The sequence below is a fragment of the Beta vulgaris genome, chromosome 7 (assembly GCF_026745355.1).
Source record: "Beta vulgaris subsp. vulgaris cultivar EL10 chromosome 7, EL10.2, whole genome shotgun sequence".
Taxonomy (NCBI): domain Eukaryota; kingdom Viridiplantae; phylum Streptophyta; class Magnoliopsida; order Caryophyllales; family Amaranthaceae; genus Beta; species Beta vulgaris.
Genome location: NC_079208.1, coordinates 57,637,912 through 57,660,992, shown reverse-complemented (window position 1 = coordinate 57,660,992; position 23,081 = coordinate 57,637,912). Strand labels below are relative to the sequence as shown.

Here is a 23,081-nt window from a genome sequence, read left to right as displayed (position 1 = left end):
TATTCCTAACCAATGAAAATTCAATAATAAGAGGGTTGACAACCCTTAGGGTCACTCAATCAATGTCTGTGGAAGTATTCGTCACAATCATAACTTAAGTTAGAATTGACTAGACTACCACTATTTGACGAAATTCTAGTTAGTTAAATTTAATATAAAGAGTAAGGCTTACGTTTTTCATATATGTTGTTTAACTACTTCCTTTTCTTTATATTACTCGTTACGCTTTTCAATTCACGGGGTCCTAAGTAATTTTTGGAGAAGAGAGAAGGGGAGAGTAGAGATAAAGAGAGTTTATTTTCCTAAAAGGAAAGAGTAGCAAGTAATGTAAAACTTCCCACAATAGAAAATGATGCGATTATTATGAAATGGAAGAAGTAGATAGATTTAGCTTAATAGGACTACCTCCATTTTTATCTAATATTTGCATTTTGACTTTAACACTCCTCACAAAATTTCAATTATTTGACCATCATTTGTGATTTATGGCCATTATGGGTAAGAAAATATATATATATTTTTTGATAAGGAAATTAAGTCAGCCAAGGGCTAACCCCTATAAGGCTACTAGCAAGGGGGAGCGCTCTACCCACTCGAACTAACTCTTATCCTTTACGAGTAAGAAAATATATAGTCTTATAAAATATTGTTTGAATCGTCTATATATATATATATTTAAACATTTATATTGACAACGTAAAAAGTTGAAGTGTAACCTTAAATATAAATAGCAAGAAACTGAGAGGAGTGTTTTTCAATCTCATCCTTAAGTTTTATCAACCTGCCCTAGTACCTAGAGATGTAAGTTGTAACATCATTGATTCATTGTCAACCTATCTTAAAAAACTATGAAAAGGCTTTTTTTTAAGCTAGGTAGGTACGTTGACAACGTTGTCGTATTCAAATTGTACCTTTATGAAAATGGGGAGGTTGTGTTCAATTTACTTTTGATCCAATACGTAGTAATTGCTTTATTTGCTTATCTGCTGGGAAATGAGTTTACGATGATCTTTACAAGTGTCAACGATTATTCTAGCAAAGCAAGTTTCCAAACCTCCGCGTACACGAAAGGTTGAAACTTGAAACACAATGACATATGACTATATGTCTATTTGAGTCTGTAATTTTTTTTAGGGGTAACATAAAACTTAGAGCGGATCATTTTGGTCTGGTTTGGTCCCTTTTTTGGGTGGATTTTGACAGGGGCGGCTTTTAACATATTCAACATGTTCTATGGAACAGGGCTCCTTGATTGTGAGGGCTCCAAAATAGAGAAAGTTCAAGTAGTAAAAAGAAAAAGTTTATCTACTTATTTGGATTTTTTTCTTTCATAATATGATTATGTGAAGTATGGATGAGCTATTATATTATTGAATTCTTCAAATACGAGATCGCACAGGGCCTCTATATATTTCGAGACGGGCCTGGATTTTGGACAGATGTTTTGGCCCACGGTCAGGCCCAGTTCGTCTCCGTCCGAATATTTTTTTCTTTAGGCGAGTTTTGGGCAAGTTAAAAATGACTTTTTAGTCTATTTTTTCGGACCGGCCTGAATTTGGCCCGAAAAGTCCGCTCATTTGGCCTGAAATAGCGGGGCGCAGATTTTTGACCCGGTCCAACCAATAGACAATTTTTTTAGACGCGACCCGGCCCGACTCATGATCACCTCTAATAAAACTATGTAGTTAATTTTAATGTTGGATAAGCATCTAGAGAAATGTAATACTTCTCTCTAAATTTTGTTAAACCTGGAACTAACCCTCTTCTCAGTCTATAAAGGAAAATAACACATACCATGCCGGACGCTTGGCTAGGAATGGTACGATACGCTGGCCTCGTTTAGATTTCGTGTATGGCCGACCAAACTTAAGACCAAGGTTGTGGAATGGCACGACTCACGGACCCTTGGACTGCGTTGTGTCATGACTTCGTTGCTAATTTTTCATATTGTAATTTGTGCCTTGTGTCATGCCGTGTTGTGTTTCGTAATGACCGAAAGGACTCTCTTCAATGTCGAATATGCAACAAGAGTAGTTTTAGAATAAATGAGATAAATTGTTTTGTGGGTGCAGATACTTTTTACCCTTTCTTGACTTGATCAAAGTTAGGCTCACATTATGCTAGACCTAAGTCTGAGTAGTGTTTAGCTGAAGATGAACTAAGCATTTATGTCAAAATCTATTCCGAGCTTGGACTTCACTCAAGCTCAAGTTCGATACTAGTGTGTTGGGGCTCAATTCTTTATGATCATGTCCATAGTTAGGTTGACAGAGATATTATTACGGGGTCCAAGACCATCTTATTTATTATTATAGTCGTTACATTTACTATTATAGTCGTTACATTTACTTTAGCACACAGACCAACGAAAAATGTAGGGAGCATTGAAAGTAGAACAATAAAGCATAAAATAGTTGTCTTTATGTGTTATGAAGACAAAAATAAGGGTATAAAGGTAAATAATATGTGGTACCACATACTAAAAGTAGAAATATTTGACAAATGTAGCAACTAAAAAGAGACATGTCTAAATGGTAAATTGTAGCAACTAAAAAAAGACTCACGAATACCATGAATATCTGCTGGAGGAGCAGCAATGAAGGCTATAATAAATACAGAAGTTGCAGTCAATAAGGTAGGGATCATCAAAATACCAAACCATCCAATATAAAGACGGTTTTCAGTGCTAGTTAGAGGAAGTATATGTTAATTTGGATACATATAGTTGCCAACTTGTCACATTGTTTTAAAAATCATCCCTTAAAATATCAATTTTTGTTGACTTGTTTTTTTATGATTGGTTAGGAATTAGGAATGTTGTACTACCTCCATTTTATGTTAGAGGCTTTACTTTATATAATAGGGTGTTTCATATTAGATGTCACACTTTCTTTTTTGGAAAATAATTCCTTTCTATCTCACTCCTATCGCATGGGTCTCCATTTTTCTTTCTCTCCTCTCCAAAAATTGCCTAAAAATTTGTATTGTATACTAAAGTGTAGCAACTAATATGAAACAAATATAGTAGTAATTTTGGATCATTCAATACAATTTCCTCCTTTATACACTGAGGTATTGCTTATGTAGTACGCAGACTACGCACATCCACGAGGGAGTTAAATGCAATAGACATATTTAGACAATAGTAGCAGACTAGCAGTCACTATCCTGGGTGCTTTTTGAGCCACCCATCATAAATTTTTGACAGAATGGCTAAAAAACATCTGCCAAGGTTTGAGCGCCACATGTGATATATCAGGTCTCGAGTTCGAGACTTGTCTCTGTAGCAATGTATTCATGTGGTAGTTGCTTCCACCTTACCCTCCAGACTGACCTGATTATATGGGGTATGAATTTCACTCATATAGCCCGAGGTTTACCATTCACTAAGTGGATGAGTCCTCGTCACAAAAAAACAAAAAAAGTTTCTTCATTTCACATGGGTTATTTTAATTTTTACTCATGAATCCCTTTAGTAAGTAGACGTTTCTAAATTCTTTTGATTTGTGAGTTACACTTTTTTCTGGGATATAGTACAATATGCACAAGTTGTTTATCTTTTGTGACAACTAATTGCAAATTTTACCAAACAGTGCACGTTGAGGCAAGAATTCCCACACTCTTAATTCTGAAAACCATTTTGAATTTACTAGATTTCGGCGTTCATATATAGTATGATCACCAAATTTTTTTTCACACTATAGAGTTTTCTCACAGAATACATCTGAAAGAAACAAAAGAAGTCTTTTTTTCTTCCATGTCCCTATACAAAAGCTCACATTTTCTTTGAAGTTTTGGAGAAAATCCCTTAAACTCTTTGCTTTCTTATGTTTTCCATGGCTGAAATATGCACAAACTTGCACAATTCATTGGTGCTCTTCTTTCTTCTTGTACTTACTTTTGCTCAAGATGAAAAACAGTTCACCTACAATGGCTTCAATGGAGCCAAATTTCATATTGATGGGCTTGCAGAAATACACTCTAATGGCCTTTTACAGATGACCAACTCCTCATTGCAAGGAAGTGGTCATGTTTTCTTCCTACAACCCATGAACTTCAACACGAGTCGTTCGTTTTCGACAACTTTTGCTTTTGCCATCAATACTAATGTTCCAGGTCATGGTGGCCATGGAATTGCCTTTATTATATCTTCATCAATGAACTTTGAGCATGCTGTTCCTGCTGAATATCTAGCAATCTTTAATACTACTAATAATGGCAATCAGTCTAATCATGTATTTGCAGTAGAGTTAGACACTGTTCAAAATGCTGTATTTGGAGATATTGATGGAAACCATGTTGGGATTGATGTTAATGGATTAAGGTCTATTGGGTCTGCTCCTGTGATGTACTATTCTGACGAAGAACGAAAGAACACGAGTATGCAGCTTTCTGGTGGAGAATCTATGCAGATATGGATAGACTATGATGGAGAAAAGATGGTTATGAATGTTACATTAGCTCCACTTAAACATAAGAAACCAAAAAGAAATCTATTGTCTACTCATGTGAATCTTTCTGAAGTATTACTTGATTCAATGTATGTTGGTTTCTCTTCATCTACTGGTCTTACTTCAACTGAGCATTACATATCAGGTTGGAGCTGGAGTCAAATTGGTGAAGCACCAGAGCTTGATCATTCCAAGCTTCCTCCATTTCCTAGAATTAGAACTCCTAGGAATAAGCTGAAATATATGTTTATAGCTTTGATTGTTATCTTATTCTTGTTGTTGCAAACGATTGCTGGAGTCGCGTTTACATTATGGAGGAGGAAGTATGCAGAGCTTAAGGAACCATGGGAAAGGGAATACATTTCCCATAGATATTCATACAAAGATCTCTACATAGCAACAAAGGGTTTTAAAGACTCTGAGCTTCTTGGTTTTGGAGGTTTTGGGAAAGTTTACAAAGGTGTTATACCTTCTACACAAACCCAATTTGCAGTAAAGAAGGTTGCCCATGATTCCAAGCAAGGAATGAGAGAATTTGTTTCCGAAATTGTAACAATGAGAAGCCTAAGGCATAGAAACTTGGTTCAACTCTTAGGTTATTGCCGAAGAAAGGGAGAGCTTCTTCTGGTGTATGATTACATGCCTAATGGAAGCCTTGACAAGTTTCTCTTCCAGAATAAGGAATATAATCTTTCTTGGTCTCAGAGAATCAACATTGTCAAAGGGGTGGCATCTGCCCTTCTATATCTTCATGAAGAGTGGGAACAAGTCGTTCTTCATCGTGATGTAAAGGCAAGTAATGTTCTGCTGGATGCTGACATGAATGCACGGCTTGGTGATTTCGGGCTTGCTAGGCTATATGACCATGAAACTGATCCTCGAAGTACCCACTTAGTTGGAACTGTGGGCTATCTTGCTCCAGAGCTTAATACAACAGGAAAACCTACTACTGCAACTGATGTTTATGCTTTTGGAACATTCTTACTTGAGGTAGCCTGTGGAAGGCGGCCTAACAGTCTGCAGGAGTTTTCTGCAGATCAGGACTTTGTTTTGGTTGATTGGGTATACGATTCATGGAAGAAGGGGGTGATTCTTGAGACAAGTGATCCCAATCTGGAATATTACCAAGCTGAAGAAATGGAACTTGTACTAAAATTAGCCTTGTTGTGTTTGCATCCTAAGCCAGAAGGAAGGCCTAGCATGAGACAGGCAGTTCAATTTCTTCACAAAGATGCAATTCTGCCTGATATTCCTTCTGATTATGATCATGAAAACAATAGCTTCTTTCATGGGAGTTGGGGAATGTCTATGTCATTTCCATCATCATCAACATCTGGTATCTCTCATGCCACCATATCTAGTGATAATTCAGTCAGACGTGCAGGCCGCTGAACTGATGTGTTGTGAGCACCCTTGTCGAAAGTAGAGTAATTTATTTTATACAGAACTAACTATGCTCTACAATCTTATTAGAAGTATGTTTTTCATTTCTGTGTCTTGTAGAAATCCCCATAGAGATACATATTTTTGTCTAATTAGCTCTTAGATATATCAGCTTTTGCTAGTATAATGTAAGACTTTGTATCTGAAGTAGAGTTTCTATCAGTAATAATTGATCTTATGGTGTTGATAATTCTGCTATCATTTTGTTAATATTATGTTTAGTACATATTATTCCATTATCTGACCAGTGTAATGCACTAAAGATATTTCAAATCCTGTACTCAGAATGTAAAGAATTCATACATAATCAAACTCCAGCCCTTCATAGAATTTACTGACAATACTTCCCTGCATAGTTGGCTTACTGCCCTATCTAGAAGGTAATAATGATTCTGTGATTGTATTTTGCTTGGTTTATCTTGTTTCCCTGCCTTTCAGGTCACTTTGGAGGATTTCGTGGATGATTTAGAAAAAAAGAAGGATCTTTTCTTCAACTAAAGGACCAGCCTAATGAAAATACCCATGAATTTCCAAAAAACAATAATCAGTGGAATCAAGGAGCAAAGTAGTCACTGTTAACATACTTCAATACAATGTACATGGTGTTATTAATTACAACTTGTCTCTTGTCATGTGGTCTTACCCAAACAGAACTTGTTCTCATGTGCTTGAGTATGTGTTTGGCTAGTAAAGCAGAACCTGTTTTGATGTCTTGTTTGGCTGATGAACTGCAAAGGTTTTTTTTACATCGAGAAAAGTTGTATTAATTAAACAACGAAGTACGACCTATTGCTGGTACAACCAAACAAAAACAAAGTAAAACCTAAAGGAGCTTTATTAGCTCTTACATGCCCTAAAAGACAAAAACAAGTAAAACCGGTAGAGAGTCGCATATTAAGGAGGGCGTCGCTGGTCGATGATTGTGCTGGTGGAGTCAAAATTCTGATATGACTGATGTAAGTGATAGAAGAAGCAAATGTCGTTCACGATCCAGACAACGAACAACCAATGCGAGCTTCCCATCTTACCGCATGAACAATCCCCAACGAGCTTCTGTCGTGTAGGACTCTTGGCTCATGGTATGTTGAAGAGTCACGTTGGAGAAACAGGCCATATGAAAATCTACTAGATGTAACTGGAGTGCTGCCTGCAGATTTGAATTTTTCAAAGCAAAGACCATTAAGATCATTGCCAAGCTAACAAGAGAACTAAACATTTTGAACTCTCGATCACACATCCGACTTTTGAAACCAGAAAACACGTGTCCAAACCATGGTTACCATTCATCGCCTTGACCACGCTCACACTTCTCAACCTCTTGATTCACCTGTTCTTTCATGAAAGATTCCAAAAGAACTACATATTCTACTACTACAATATTACACGACCTCCCTTATGCATCTCAAAAATATTTTTGTTTTTTTTTTTGCCATAACCAACTACGAACAACAACCTTAGCGCCGTTAGCAACTCGAAAGAAACAACTCACAACTTACCACACAGACTAAGAAAAAAATCAACATAGTGATAGCTAACATAGCTTGGGCTGGAGAGCCCAACAACCTAGGGGTTAGAGAAAGGGATGTCCGAAAACAAAAACTCGACCAACTAAGGGGGAATGGGACTCGACTGAATAACACGAACAGGGGAGGGGTAGGGGAAGCCCAACTAGCAAAAATCAAGGGTTGGAAAGGGGAAGCCCGCGCACAACCAGGGCAAGAGGAAAGGATGCCCAACAAGCGAAAAATGGGGGAGGGAAGGCCCAATCAACAAAAAAATGGGGAGTGGAGGCCCAACAAGCGAAAAACAGGGGAGCGAAGGCTACTACAACGGACAAACAGGGGGTGGGGGAGTGTATGACGACTGAACAGGGGGTGAAGGAGGTGGAGGAACGAACGAGGGGGGAGGAGGGAGGATGACGAAACCGGGAATGGGGAAGAAGACACCAACGTACAACCTCGGCGGAAGGGCGATGGAACCACCAAAATGTAACTACACCTAACTCTGTACCGGGAAAAAAACGGGGTTAGGGGGCTCGACTGGCATCGTGAGGAGCCAGAGGCGGCTCACGCGACAGTCAAGCCCCTCTGGGGATGCAATGCAATGTTGGAGACTTCAAATCTATAGTAACATAATTCCAAAATTAGTTGTCACATTGTGTCAACCACTCGTAATATAAAGATATTGCACAATTTGCAAAGGAATAGAAAAAGAGATCCATAAGATTGATAGTGTTATTCTTTCCTTTTTCTGTCAAGTATTAGAAACTATGATCACATAACATTATATTACAATCCACTAGGGGAAAAAACATAAGGGGCTGCGCAGGAAGGGCTGCGCTTTTAGTAAAAGCGCAGCCCTGCTAGTGAATGGCTGCGCTTATTTAAAAAAGCGCAGCCCTACTAAGCAGAAGGGCTGCACTTTTTTAAATAAGCGCAACCCTTCTGTAGGTAAGAAGGGCTGCGCTTTTAAAAAAGCGCAGCCCTTCTGCTTAGTAGGGCTGCGCTTTTTTAAAAAAGCGCAGCCCTTCCTGAAAAAATTTGAAATTTCGGAATAGTGGGCTTTGAAATATTGAGCGGGGATTCGTCAAATATATTATCCCTCATTCTCTCTCCTCTCTCACGTCCCTCATTATTCCTTTCCTCCTTCTCTCTCATCCTCTCTTCTCTCTCAAAGACTCCCATAAACATTTGCGACAAAAACCTTGAAATGATTTGCACTAAACATGGCGACGGAGTCCGATTGCCTATTGTGATACCTTTTCGGAAGCGGAACGGGCCAACGAGTCAAACTCACCGCTATGCCGTGACGTTTAGGCTTTTTAAGCCATCCGAGTTCGTTTAAGCCTCCAAATAGCCATTTTAAGTTTTTCCGAATTTTTTTTTCCCTTAAATTATGTATTTGGGTTTTGTTTTATGTATTTAAACATTATTAGGTTGTAGTTCTTGTATTTTCAGATCTATAATGTTCTTGTATACTTCTCTTTGTTTATATTTTTGATTAATGTTCTTGTATACTTCTCTTTGTTTTGATTAATGTTCTTGTATACTTCTCTTTGTTTATTTTGCTTAATGTTATTCTTGTATGCTTCTCTTTGTTTATTTTGATTAATGTTCTTGTATACTTCTCTTTCTATATAATTTCTTGTATTTTCATCTTTGTTTTGATTAATGTTCTTGTATACTTCTTGTATACTTATTGTATACTTCTCTTTGTATATTAGTTTTTGTTCCTTTTATTCATTTTCGTTTCATTCTTTTTATTGTTTTGGGTTTACTATTTTCGTTTCGTTTCTCTTCTCTTCTGTTTAATTTTAGAAAATGTGAGATTATGAGTAAAAAAATGACAAATTTTTTTTTTTTTTTATTTTTTTTTTTGGTAGGAAGGGCTGCGCTAGTTAGGAAAAAGCGCAACCCTTCTAGCCCAGAAGGGCTGCGCTTTTTCTTAACTAGCGCAGCCCTTCTGGGCTAGAAGGGCTGCGCTTTTTCCTAACTAGCGCAGCCCTTCTAGCTTAAGGGCTGCGCTTTTCTAGCGCAGCCCTACTTAAAAAGTGAAGGGGTGCTACTGAAAGGGCTGCAGTCAAAAAGCGCAACCCTACATGCCTTTTTTAGCGCAGCCCTTCTTCATTTTTCCACTAGTGATCTTAGCAAAGATCACCTTTTTCTAAAGAACTTGTAAAATACTTTGTTTCTTTTTAAGCGCGATACTCTGACTTTGATACTATTCACACATCTCATTTTGATTTTTTGTATAATTTTTTTACTAGTATATGAAAACAAAAATCATGATATAAACTGTTGTTGGATTTGTTTCAATAAACTTTTTTTTATAATATCAATTTTTTATAATTTTTACAAATGCATAATCAGATATATTAACGATTGAAGTTTTGCTTTGACAAGTGTAAAGCTCATATTGTTGCATTGATTTTAAAACAGAGGAAGTAACATATGTATTTTTTTTTGAAATCTTGGACGATTGGACGGTGAAAATACTAAGATGTTGTAAAAAAAGTACATACATCACGTCATATCATGTCATATGCCAAGTAAAGTGAAGCATTAAACTTTGGGTTATTTATCCAAATCAAGCAATGTTCACCCACTCATTTTCTTGTTCCTTTGTTATTTAAAGCGAAATATCTTCTACTTTACGCTTTTGCACATTATTATTATGAAGATTAGGGGGGGTAAAGGTTTATAAAATGTTGTTGAATATTGGAAAATAATGCAATAATTAGGATATGCATATCTTATATACCAATTCTTTAGCTTTTCAGGAAAATAGGACTTGTATTTTGTTTGCTTTTGTGGGGAAGATGCGATTTAGTGGAACTTTTATTAGATTATTATGTGAAAGGTAGATAAAGTGTCTATTTGTTGAAATTCTTTATGTTAGTGCGTGTTGCAGGAAATCATTGCCGACTATATTGTATTTGCATGGTGGTCTCCATGATTATTTGCGTCAACTTTTTTTTTTTTTTTTTTTGAGGGGATTATTTGCGTCAACTTGAAAGGGTCTATGTTCGTGCAATATATATTTTGTCCCATAAAAGAGGAAATAAAAGAAAATAAAATTATTTTAAATAAGTCAATATTTCCACGGTCTTTTATTTTAAGTCTATTTTTTTATTATCCTTGATTGAGTTAAGCTTGTATGTTTGTTTTGTTTTAACTTGTTTGTGACTTGTTTAGTAGGTTACTTATGCTGTGTTTTACAATGTCCCTTCTTTTAAAACAGGCGAGGGTGAGCATGGGACATTATAACACATATTACAAATAACCTACTAAACAATTTACAAACAGTAAAAACTTAATAAAAGAAAACCGACATATAAATCTAACTTAATCAGGAATAATCAAAAAGTACCCTTAAAATAAAAATATTGTGCAAAAATTGACTTATTTAAAACAATTTTTCCAAAGAAAAAAAAATACTGCAATCAATTCTGATAAATTGCACACACATGTCATTATTGCTGCTTTTTTTCATTAAATATGGTGACAGAGTAGTTTGAATCTCCTGGCGGCTGGAGTACTGCTGAACCTATGGCTAAGACATTAAGAATTCTGTTTTGTTTTGGTGTTGACCTTTATGGCTTTGTCTTATAGGTTCATTTCTATACCAACCATATGGACTTTTTCAATCAAGGCTGTTTGTCATTCATAATTTGATTTCATACTGAATTGGTTAGGCCTAACTAGAAATACTCAAACGGATAGTTTAGATCGAGTTCGGTTCAGTTTAGATGAGTTAATCTCGGTTCTAGTTGTCAAAGGACCAATTCAACCAAAAGTTTAAATTGGTGGTTGAGGTCCTAGGAATAGATTTATACTCTATCACGCCCCCTCACGCAAGAGCCCTTCTCCCTCATACCTGGCGCTAAATTGATACCATGTCAAAGGACCAACTCAACCAAAATCTTAAACTGATGGTTAAGGCCCCAGGCAATGTTGTTAAAATCGAGATTCTAGTTTGAATCGAAAACAACCTTTAGAATCGAAACGTAAAATCGAATCGTAGAATCGTAAGATTCTACAAACATGTATAATCAAGATATTGCACTCAATCTTCATTGAATATGCTAAAATTATAAGTTAAAAGACCTAAAAATTGGAAAAAATGGTTGTTTACCCACTATATTGGCAATAACTAACAATATATATCTCTTATTTTCTTTGTTAGCACGATCTAAACTTGCGAGGTTTTCGCTAGTCAACAGAATTGTATAGAATCGTCTAGAATCGCGAATCGAATCGTCTACCATATTTTGAATCGTAAAATCGTAAGATTTTAAGATTTGAATCGCGATTTTAATAACTTTGGCCCCCAGGAATAGATTTATACTTTATCACTAGTCATATTTAAGGCTATTGTTAATTTTTAGCTCGATCAGGTCAAGATTGAATCACGTTTTAAGAGTATAGTTCATGTCGAATCAAGTAATCAGGTTCGAGCCTGATACCCCAGGTCTAGCCAAATATATACTCCATATATAATTCCTTTTTTTTGGGTCATATAGTAAAAATGACATCATCTTTGAATCATACACTAACAAAATTCAAAATGATTTGTAAATGTCAAAGACAAACAAATACTATATCTTGCTGAATTTCTTAGAAAGATACCCCAAAAAAAAAGGTACAATACTATAATTCTGTTTTCCTTTTGTTTATTTCCTAGTTCTCATCCCAGAAAGTGTTTCTTGTCTCTCTGTGTTTCATGGCTAAAACTCATACACTTGTACACTACTCAATTTTTTATCTCTTTATTTCTGTATTTACATTTGCACAAGATGTAAACCAATTCATCTACAATGGTTTCCAAGGAGCCAACAATCTTCAACTCTCAGGTCTTGCAAACATCCAATCTGATGGCCTTTTACAACTAACCAACAATTCACAACAACAAAGTGGTCATGTTTTCTACCCTCAAACATTCAACTTGAATGCAAATAATTCTTTCTCCACATCTTTTATATTTGCCATGTATCCTGATGTTGAAGATCTTGGTGGGCATGGAATAGCGTTTGTTATCTCATCATCCATGAACTTTAATGATGCTGCTCCTGCTGAGTTTCTAGGACTATTCAATCTGACTAACAATGGTCTTTCATCTAATCATGTTTTCGCCGTAGAATTAGACACTATTCCAAATGCTGTATTTGGAGATATTGATGGCAATCATGTTGGTATTGATATTAATAGCTTGAATTCTGTTGCTGCTGCTTCAGCAGCATACTTTGATGATGCATTACAGACGAACACTAGCCTTGAGCTTACTAGTCGCCAAGCTATGCAAGTTTGGATAGACTATTATGGAAATTCAAGGCTAATGAATATCACGTTAGCCCCATTTGATCATCCTAAACCAGAACATTCGCTCATATCAACTCATGTTAATCTTTCATCTGTACTTGTTGAATCTATGTATATAGGTTTTTCTGCAGCTACTGGTATTACTACAAATGAGCATTACATATTAGGTTGGAGTTGGAGTCAAGTTGGGCAAGCTCCAAGTTTTAATTATTCCGATCTTCCATCACTTCCAAGAGTTCCGAATCCTCCAAGGAATAGGCTAGAACCAATTTTTATTGTACTTCTTGTTGTTTTTGTACTATTATTGTTCGTGATTGTTGGAATTGTATATGTAATAAGGAGGAAAATGTATGCAGAAGTTAAAGAATCATGGGAAGATGAATATGCTTCTCATAGATTCTCATTCAAGGATTTGTATGTAGCAACTAAAGGCTTTAAAGACTCTGAACTTCTTGGTTCTGGAGGTTTTGGGAAGGTGTATATAGGCGTGTTACCTTCTACAAACACCCAAGTCGCGGTCAAGAGAGTTTCCCATGATTCAAAGCAAGGAATGAGGGAATTTGTGGCTGAAATTGTTAGCATGAGAAGGCTAAGACACCGAAACTTGATCCAACTCTTAGGCTATTGTCGAAGAAAAGGAGAGCTTCTTTTGGTTTATGATTACATGCCTAATGGAAGCCTTGATAAGCTCATCTTTGTGAAAAAGGAAACTGATTCTGTCCTTTTTTGGTCTCAGAGAATGAACATTATTAAAGGGGTGGCTTCTGCCTTACTATACCTTCATGAAGAGTGGGAACAACTTGTCCTGCATCGAGATGTTAAAGCAAGTAATGTTCTGTTAGATGCTGATATGAATGCTAAACTAGGTGATTTTGGGCTTGCTAGACTATACGATCATGGAAGTAATCTTCGAAGTACCAACATTGTTGGAACAGTTGGATATCTTGCACCAGAACTCGGTATAACAGGCAAGCCAACTCCTGCTACCGATGTTTTTGCTTTCGGAATATTCTTACTTGAGGTGGCCTGTGGAGTGCAGCCATTTCGCGTGCTCAATGTGGCCGGAGATGATCTAGTTTTAGTTGATTGGGTATTCGAGTGCTGGAAGAAGGGCGCTATTGTTGAGACAAGCGATCCTAAGCTAGGAGGATATTATGATATTGAAGAAATGGAGCTTGTTTTAAAACTAGGCTTACATTGTTCACATCCTAAACCAGAAGCAAGGCCTAGTATGAGACAGGTTGGTCAATTTCTTCACAAGGATGCTGTTCTACCAGATGTGCCAGTTGATTACGATCTCGATAGAAGTGATTTCTATGATCAAGGTTGGGGAACATCTGGTTCACTTCCACCCTCATTTCGGGTATCAGATAACACCTTATTTTCGAATAAATCAGTCGGTCATCATGGTCGCTGAAATCTGAATGTTCTGCTGTATTCTGAATGTAATTAAGGTGGATTAGATAGATTAAGCTCATAATTAGGAAGCAAATTTTAGATCTTGTAATTTGGAAGACAAGATTAAACATCTCTTTATTTATTTCTTTGTTGTGAAATAACTTTTATCCATAATACTACATCTATATTTCTGAGTTCTGGAATCTGATTTCTGAAGAAAAGTCTCAGGTCTTTTTTCTTTTGGTTTCATTTATGAACATATATCTATCAGTTGCAAGCCTATCATAGCCTATCATTGTCTAAATTTATGTAAACTTCATCTGGGCCAACATAAGTCATAAGAGTATGCTAAATGGTGCATTTGTATTTGTCTAAATTTATGTAAAGTAGTATCATAACCACAGCAGTTTTCATGTGTTGCAACTATTATGATTTATGAGCAGCAGGTGATAGAATAGTGGTATTGGCATCATCTCCGATCTCAGAGATCCTGGAATCGAGTCTCACCCCTCGCAAGGAGGAATCCCCTATTTCCCCCTTATTGCAAGGGACTTATCTTACCTTTAAAAAAAATGTGTTGCATCTATTGCCTAAATAGCCAACAGATTACATCTTCAAGGGAACACTAGCACTTATTACTCCGAATGAATAATATGGTAGAGGTTGGATGAAAATGTATAAATTCGTGATGAAAATGCATCCTTGAAAGCTTCATATTCACTTTAAAGTAAACAGATAGTCATTTGGTACACCATTTAATATTTGCAAATAAAGTTTACAGTTTAGACACAGAAACTAAGTGATTTTTTTTTGGAGTAATTTACATCCACATAAATTTTGTTATCTAGAAACTTTTGTACATAGAGCTGAGAAACAAAAGCTCACATGTTTAAAGTGTGTATAGGATAACTTTATGGCAGGACCATAAGATAGATAGATAGAACATTATTGTAAGCCACATAAAACAATTATTACTTTGTACATAAACAGAGTTTCATTACTATTAAAATATTGAAAAGGTCATAGGCAAAGGTTTCTACTTTTTAGTGCTATTGTTGTCATCACTGACCTGTAAAAATAGGTAATATTGAAAAGCTTTTAAGTGCCCCCTTTTATATTAGAGTGTCGAGTATCAGACGATGGACATACCGATATAGGTATTCAAATGTAATGAATAATCTATTTTTACAAAAGAGCAGGGCCGGTTCTGAGGGTAGGCAAGGAGTGCCACCGCCCAGGGCTCACGATTGTGTAGGGCCCAAAAAAAGAAATTAACTATGACCAGTTAAATAAAAATTGATACACTTTCTGAATATTTAGTGAAATTTTGTGCTATTTTTGTGTAATTTTTAATAATATTATGTGCTTATTTTTTTATTGGTATCATTAACAAAATATAGATTATACTTTTAGGTACAAAGGTTTTAATTATATGACCTATAAAATATTAGGTCGATTCATATAGGGGCTTTTATTTTTAGGTTTGCCTAGGGCCCAAAAATTATCAGGAACGGCCCTGCAAAAGAGTGAAGCTAAATGGAGTGAGCAATTTGGTTAATAAACTTAGAGTGAGCCTCGCGCCAATTTACCTCTCGTGTTCACTAGTGAACTTGTTCTCCAATCTGTTTTTATCTTTTCACAAACCTGTGAATAAATGAAACGATTTCCACATTCCTAAAATTGATTTTGACACTCTTCCTTATATGTTAACATGAACTTAACAAAGTAACAATCAGTAAAAGTCAGTTATAAAAATCAGTTCAAATCAGCAAAAAGAACGGTAAAGAGCACAGTTAAAAAACACTAAAAATTAGTTTTCCCTCTGTTTTTTTATCTTTCTCACTTTTCTGTCCGCATCTCCCAATGCAAATTTTGAACTTGAATATCTTTCATTATATAATGGTAACAATTATAACGATTGAATATTAATAATGTACTAATTGAGACGAATCAAACAAGACCCCACATGACTATATTTTTTTCTTATAAATCGAAAAAAATTGAGAAGATTCTCTCTAAGCATGAATAGTGTCAAGATTCTAAGTGAGAACGATAAAAAAAACAGAAGAAGTAACAATTAGTAAAATATTATTTTCAATCAATGAAAACAATTGCAGTTCAGTCTAATTAAAATCAAGTCCAACTAGTGCACATAAATATATACTTCCTCCGTTCCATAATAAGTGAAACACTTCTCTAAAAAAGCTCTCAAATAAAAAAGAGGAGTGTTTCACTTATTATAGAACGGAGGAAGTATACAACTCAAAATGGATTACCAAGATCAAATTTGTAACTCAAAATGGAATACCAAGATCAAATTTGTAGTGGATGAATCAATTCCCTTCAAATATGCTAAAGGACATAGACTATTAAATATTTGTACATTTGGTCTTAATTCAATGATAATTGGTGACCTATCACTGTCATATTGTAGTGCTTTTGATTTTTCTCTTAATTTAATTGACCTACTCCCCTTCCAGAAAAGTAATTGCATTGACTCCCTCTTCTTTGGTTGCCCTCTTTATTTTACTACCCATGCATATAATATTTTTATAAAACAAAGACAAAAAAAAAAAAACACCTTGATTAATCAAAGCAAAATTCTCTTAATCTTTCTTCCTTTGATATCACACACAAAAAAAAACTCTCTTTTCCTACTTTCATGGCTTTCAAAATCATACTTCTTTTGATAGTACTTCATACTTTAACACACATAATCTTTGCTCAAGATTCAATTGAGTTCATCTATAATGGGTTTAAAGATTCCAACTTTCATCTTGATGGAGCTGCAACACTTCACTCTAATGGATTATTACAGTTAACTAACTATTCAAAACAGTTAACTGCTCATGCTTTTCACCCAATTCCATTAAATTTTACTTCTTCATCATCTCATTCATTTTCCACAAGTTTTGCTTTTGCTATGTACCCTGAAATTCAAGCCATAAGTGGTCATGGAATTGTGTTTGTTCTTTCTCCTACAATGAATTTTCCTAATGGTGTTGCAGGCAAGTATTTTGGACTTTTTAACTCTTCATTAGATTTTTTACCTTCAGACAATATATTTGCTGTGGAATTAGATACTATTGAGGATATTGATTTCTATGACATTGATAGTAATCATGTTGGAATTAATATCAATAGTCTGATTTCAAATGCATCAGCACCAGCAGGTTATTTTTCTGATACTGAGAATCAGAATAAGAGCGTTAGTCTTATAAGCGCGAGACCAATGCAAATATGGATTGATTATAATGGAACAACCATGTTAGTGCATGTTACAATGGCTCCTCTTAATATCCCTAAACCAAGTAGACCTTTGTTATCTTTACAGGTTAATCTTTCTGACATTGTATCAGATACCATGTATGCTGGTTTCGCTTCTTCTACTGGTTCGGTAGCTAGTAGTCATTATCTACTTGGTTGGAGCTTCGCACAGGGTGGGCGAGAGGCTCAAAATCTTGATATCTCAAATCTTCCTAGGCTTCCTCGTTATGGAAATAGAAGTCGAAAACTGAGTGTAGGTTCTATGGTCTTGGTGATAGTAATATCAGTTGTTGTGTTCATAATTGGTGTAGTTTTTTACATCATAAGAAGGAAGAAATATGAGGAAGTTGTAGAAGATTGGGAGCAAGAATATCACTTGCAAAGGTTTTCATTTAAGGATCTTTACAATGCAACAAAAGGGTTTAAAGACAAAGAGTTTTTAGGAGCTGGAGGATTTGGGAAGGTCTATAAAGGAGTGTTAAGTTCCCCAAAACTTGAAGTTGCTGTTAAAAGAGTTTCACATGGTTCAGGCCAAGGGATGAGGGAATTCATAGCAGAAATTGCTTGTATGGGGAGGTTACGACACAGAAACTTAGTACAACTCTTAGGATATTGTCGAAGGAAAGGCGAGTTGATCTTAGTCTATGATTACATGCCTAATGGTAGTCTAGACAAGTATCTTTACGACAGTGACAAACCGAATCTTTCATGGAACGCGAGATTCAAGGTCATTCGTGGTGTGGCTTCTGCGCTTGTATACCTTCACGAAGAGTGGGAGCAAGTAATTATTCATCGAGATGTCAAGGCTAGTAACATTCTACTAGATGTTGACATGAATGCAAGATTAGGTGATTTCGGACTAGCTAGATTATATGATCATGGAACTAATCCTCAAACTACCCATGTAGTTGGAACTGTTGGATACCTGGCACCAGAGCTTACTAGAAAGGGTAAAGCAACTACTAGTACTGATGTGTTCTCATTCGGGGTATTCGTTCTTGAAGTTGCTTGTGGTAAGAGTCCAATTAGCACCTTTCAAGGTAGTTCAAATGGAGAAATGTATCTGGTTGATTGGGTGAATGAATGTTTGAAGAAAGGAGTACTACTCGAGGCAAGCGATCCTAAACTAGGACGGGACTATGATGCTGATGAGATGGAGCTAGTTTTGAAGTTAGGATTGCTGTGCTGCCATCCTAAGCCTGAAGGAAGACCTAACATGAGGCAAGTGATGCAGTTTCTGAATGGTCATAGTATTTTGCCTGAAATGCTTCCTTTTGATGCTAAAGCTGCTAATACAACATTCAGCAATCAAAATTTGAGTTCATTTCCAATATCTTCTGCTGGCACCTCTGCTTATGCCTCATATAGCAGTGATTCTATATTAAAAGTCGGTCGTTAGATCTAGTGTTAGTGAATGTAATACTCTAAAATAATTGATGATTACAAGTTCTTCTTTCTTCCTTTAATGTTCATAACCATTCCCTGCATCTGCAGGGTTTTGTAATGTCTGGTTCTGATAGATGTAAAGAGATTTTCAGACAATTTTTTCAGGTTACTTTGCTTCTAGTGCTTCAAGTAGAGCAATTCTTGTATGATGTTCGTGTAGTGATCATACCTGTCATAGGGTAACCAGTGTCTGAATAATTTTTGCATGAAGAAAATGACAAAGTCTTGTGTGAGACAGTCTCGTAGTAACTTATTTTTGAGACTGAGTGACTTATTTTGAAAACATTTTAAGTGTAACTTTTAACGTTTTGCATTAAATTCGTGTGAAATTGGTTTATGTTGTCAGAACTAATCATCTTGACGGATACTTAGATCTTATGGGCCATGATTATGTGATTAATATTGTCGTTTCACTAATTAATTTTAAGTGTGGTAGGTAAGATCCGTCATAATTCTATGAAAATATCTTTAAATCCTTAAAAATTTCCATATGACCATATGTTTGAAGGGAACTTCTTGGTAAGACTAATCAAAGACACGTTTGAACTGTGCAAACAGTCAATAGTTGAAGTTTTGGTGCATTCTTTAGAAACACTCCTAACTTCTGCTCCAATTTACATTTGAAAATATTATTTTCAGCGCTTGTTTGAATATTAAAATTATCAAAAGTCATCAAATCTTTTTTGTGTTAGGTTGTCAAAAGTCATACCTTCCAACTTTGGCCTTTTTTAATTCCCTAAACAGAGGAATTGCTTAAATTATTCTAAGAAATTTAACAAACTGCTATTGTCAATCTGATTTTTTATGATTCACTTGTATAAGTTTTTTGTACACCTTCTCGACTTATGATAACTCCATCTCAGAGATGCGCAAAATAACACTCCCAATTTGATCAAGAAAACCGCGAAAATCAATATATGTAAAAAAACCAGTATATTGTGGTTTAGGTTCTCGGTAGCTCCTCTTTTTTCCTTATTCAAAGTCTACCCAGTATGCAAGGAAAAAATGTCTAACAAATACTTAATATGTTTTCTTTTAATTCCACCATTTCATTTTCCACGTTTGCTGAAACGCTTCTTTGAATGTCAATATATCTAATTGCGTAAAGTAAAAATTATAAAAATTTAATATCTAGAATCATTACATTAAAACGAAGCTAAGAAGACCCCACTTAACTATATCTATACAAATATATTAAAAGGCGTGCATAAACAAGAAACTGTACCACGTGGCTCTCCCTAGAGAGTTTTAGTTCATGTAATCCATGTCAATAATTTTTTTTAAAAATTGCATATTATAGGGTTTGATCCAAAGACCTCAAGTACATATACTAAAGTCTTAACCACTAGGCTAAGTTGTATTTAGTGTTATTATCATAAAGTATTAAATTAATAAATGAAATTTTTTCTTACCCGGGGCATAGTCCAGGCCTAATAATTAGTTTTTCCTTATATAACGATGCGAGATAACTTACCAGAGTTGAATAATGAATAGTGCCAAAAAGAAAAGGATACAATCAAAGAACGAAGGATATACTTAGAATTGTAGACACATCAAGAGATATCTAGAAATGGTAAAATTAAGAGACCAAGCTATTTCATTTTCACAAGTCTTTTTCACATGTTCTCTAGTCTACCCTAATTGAACATCCAATGAAAGGAGGACCACTGTTCCAAATTAAACATCAAATATTCCTGCAAATTTGGACATCTAAATGCTTCTTGTAGTTATCAAGTTGTAAATTTGGACATCATGTGGTAGCTAAAATCTCCCCATTGAATGTTCCAACTTAATAATCTACTTTTTTGACTGGAGAATTAAGGCATCATCATTTGACTTCTTAGTAAATAACAAGCTGCATTCTCCCCAAGTAATTATACCTTAAGAAAAAGTCAGTCATTTTTTATTAATCTTATACTAACTCACAAATAAATATTTCTTGCATACCAACAAGTATCACATCTGTTCTGTATCCAATGTCAATAGCTTACAGAAAACAGAAGTTCTTGACTGTTTTCTTACTGATCTTATCATTATCTGCTTTCTCTGAACAACGAAACCAGTTTGTTTATCATGGTTTTACAGAAGCAGATCTTCATCTCGATGGGCTTGCAGATATTCATCCTAATGGCTTACTGCAACTCACCAACACGACGAAGCTGAAAAAGGGTCATGCTTTCTATAAGTCCTTTCTACAGTTAGACACAAATGTTTCATTTTCAACTTCATTTGTGTTTGCTATATACCGCGAATTTGACATACCACATAGCGGACATGGGATCGCCTTTGTCATCTCTTCATCAATGGATTTCAGCCACGCTGTTCCAGCTGAATACTTGGGGTTGTTCAATGCTTCTTCAAATGGTAAACCTTCAAACCATGTTTTTGCAGTGGAATTAGATACAGTTCAGAATGCAGGTTTTGCAGATATTGATGCCAACCATGTTGGAATTGATGTCAATGGTCTGAATTCAGTTAGTGCAGCTTCTGCAATGTACTTTTCGGAAAAAGAAAGGAAGAATAAGAGTCTGCAGCTTACGAGTGGAAAAGTAATGCAGGTTTGGATAGATTATGATGCTGTGAAGATGCTGGTGAATGTGAAGTTGGCACCTATTCATGAACCAAAACCAAAGCATACTCTCGTGTCAGCTCGGGTTGATTTCTCGAAGATCATAATGAATCCTGTTTATTATGTCGGATTTTCTTCGTCTACTGGTCTATCAACAAATACACACTTCATATTGGGATGGAGTTGGAATCAAAGTGGCGAAGCTCAAAGCTTAGACCCTTCTAAGCTTCCTAAACTTCCCCGACTAATTTATCCAAAAAAGAAATTAAATCTCGCTGTTATAGTTCCTTTAGTTGTACTAGTGGCTTTCTTTATCAGTATTTTCCTAGGTGCTTATGTGATAGTAAGGAGAAAAAAGTATGAAGAATTGCACGAAGTCTGGGAATCAGAGTATGCTATTAATAGATTCTTATACAAGGATCTATATAAAGCAACAAAAGGGTTTAAAGAGAGCGAGCTTCTTGGTTGGGGAGGTTTCGGAAAGGTTTACAAAGGTACACTGCTTCATTCGAATAGCCAAGTTGCAGTGAAAAGAATCTCACATGATTCCAAACAAGGGTTGAGAGAATTTGTGGCTGAAATTGCAAGTATGAGTAGGCTAAGGCATAGAAACTTAGTACAGCTCCTAGGTTATTGTCGGCGAAAGGGAGAACTTATTTTGGTGTATGATTACATGCCTAATGGAAGCCTCGACAAATTCCTTTTCAATGATGAGTCACCAAACCTTTTGTGGCATCAAAGAGTCGGAGTCATCAAAGGCGTGGCGTCTGCCTTGCTATACTTGCATGAAGAGTGGGAACAAGTTGTTCTTCATCGAGATGTGAAGGCAAGTAATGTTCTTTTGGATGCTAACATGAATGCTCGTCTAGGTGACTTCGGGCTTTCAAGATTGTATGACCATGACACAGGTCCACATACCACTCGTGTGGTTGGAACAATTGGGTATATAGCACCAGAGCTAACTATCACAGGAAGACCAACTACTAGTACAGATGTTTTTGCTTTCGGAATGTTTATGCTTGAAGTGGTTTGCGGAAGGCGGCCAATATCTCCAATATCCCTTGAAGAAGAGAATTTGGTGGATTGGGTGTTCCAATGCTGGGAAAACAGAGAAATCCTTAAGACAAGTGATCCTAGGTTGGAGGGTAACTACATTGCTGAAGAAATGGAGCTAATTTTGAGGCTAGGATTGACGTGTTGCCATACTAATCCTAATGAAAGGCCTAGCATGAGGCAAATAATGCAAGTTTTGGATGATAGAAACAAAAGTTATGAAGAACTCTCAATGCCATCTCCATTGACACCTGACTTTGCATCTATAGGTTCTGTTTCTAGTACGGATTCAATCCTCATGCATGGTCGTTGAATTATACGATGCTCGTTAGCTTCGTTTGTTACAATGTCATTAGAAATACTTGTAAACAACATGTTGATGTTAATATAATGTACATGCTAGTGCATCTCTAGTTTTAGTCTTGAACATATTTCTGCTATGTTTTCTTATTTCAGCCAAGATATAAAGATTACTTATCAGCTATGTAGCACGGGTACTTCTACTAGGTCACGTACCCGTACCCGATACGTATCCAGTATGGGTACGCGTATCCATTCCTAAAATTTTGAAATCTTGTCGTTTTCTGTCCCCATACCCGAATCAGAACCCGTATCCGTCTCCGTGCAACCTAGCAT

At 35.9% G+C, this 23,081-nt stretch overlaps 4 protein-coding genes across 5 annotated transcripts; all 4 read left to right on the top strand.

Annotated features, from left to right (window-relative positions):
- Positions 1-3,442: 3,442 nt before the first annotated feature.
- On the top strand, positions 3,443-6,212 carry LOC104900066 (L-type lectin-domain containing receptor kinase SIT2). The gene has a single exon (XM_010687399.3). It carries the CDS (start codon positions 3,828-3,830, stop codon positions 5,841-5,843), a length of 2,016 nt encoding a protein of 671 aa, XP_010685701.1. The 5' UTR covers positions 3,443-3,827; the 3' UTR covers positions 5,844-6,212.
- Positions 6,213-12,007: 5,795 nt separating this feature from the next.
- LOC104900065 (L-type lectin-domain containing receptor kinase SIT2-like) lies at positions 12,008-14,308 on the top strand. Its single transcript, XM_010687398.4, has one exon. The coding sequence runs from the start codon at positions 12,117-12,119 to the stop codon at positions 14,127-14,129; it is 2,013 nt and encodes a 670-aa protein (XP_010685700.2). The 5' UTR covers positions 12,008-12,116; the 3' UTR covers positions 14,130-14,308.
- Positions 14,309-16,385: 2,077 nt separating this feature from the next.
- Positions 16,386-18,972, top strand: LOC104900064 (L-type lectin-domain containing receptor kinase IV.2). Of its 2 annotated transcripts, XM_048648519.2 has the most exons (2): positions 16,959-17,118; positions 17,445-18,972. In XM_048648519.2, exons 1-2 carry the CDS (start codon positions 17,107-17,109, stop codon positions 18,774-18,776), a joined length of 1,344 nt encoding a protein of 447 aa, XP_048504476.1. In that variant the 5' UTR covers positions 16,959-17,106; the 3' UTR covers positions 18,777-18,972. The 2 variants fall into 2 exon arrangements, with proteins under 2 accessions (XP_010685698.2, XP_048504476.1); XM_010687396.4 differs by having other exon boundaries at positions 16,386-18,972.
- Positions 18,973-20,628: 1,656 nt separating this feature from the next.
- LOC104900063 (L-type lectin-domain containing receptor kinase IV.2) lies at positions 20,629-22,872 on the top strand. Its single transcript, XM_010687395.4, has one exon. The coding sequence runs from the start codon at positions 20,800-20,802 to the stop codon at positions 22,756-22,758; it is 1,959 nt and encodes a 652-aa protein (XP_010685697.2). The 5' UTR covers positions 20,629-20,799; the 3' UTR covers positions 22,759-22,872.
- The last annotated feature ends 209 nt before the right edge of the window (positions 22,873-23,081 follow it).

Excerpts from the sequence above, each read along its gene's own strand:
- LOC104900066 (XM_010687399.3), top strand. The coding sequence starts at position 3,828 with ATGTTTTCCATGGCTGAAATATGCACAAACTTGCACAATTCATTGGTG.
- LOC104900065 (XM_010687398.4), top strand. The coding sequence starts at position 12,117 with ATGGCTAAAACTCATACACTTGTACACTACTCAATTTTTTATCTCTTT.
- LOC104900064 (XM_010687396.4), top strand. The coding sequence starts at position 16,773 with ATGGCTTTCAAAATCATACTTCTTTTGATAGTACTTCATACTTTAACA.
- LOC104900063 (XM_010687395.4), top strand. The coding sequence starts at position 20,800 with ATGTCAATAGCTTACAGAAAACAGAAGTTCTTGACTGTTTTCTTACTG.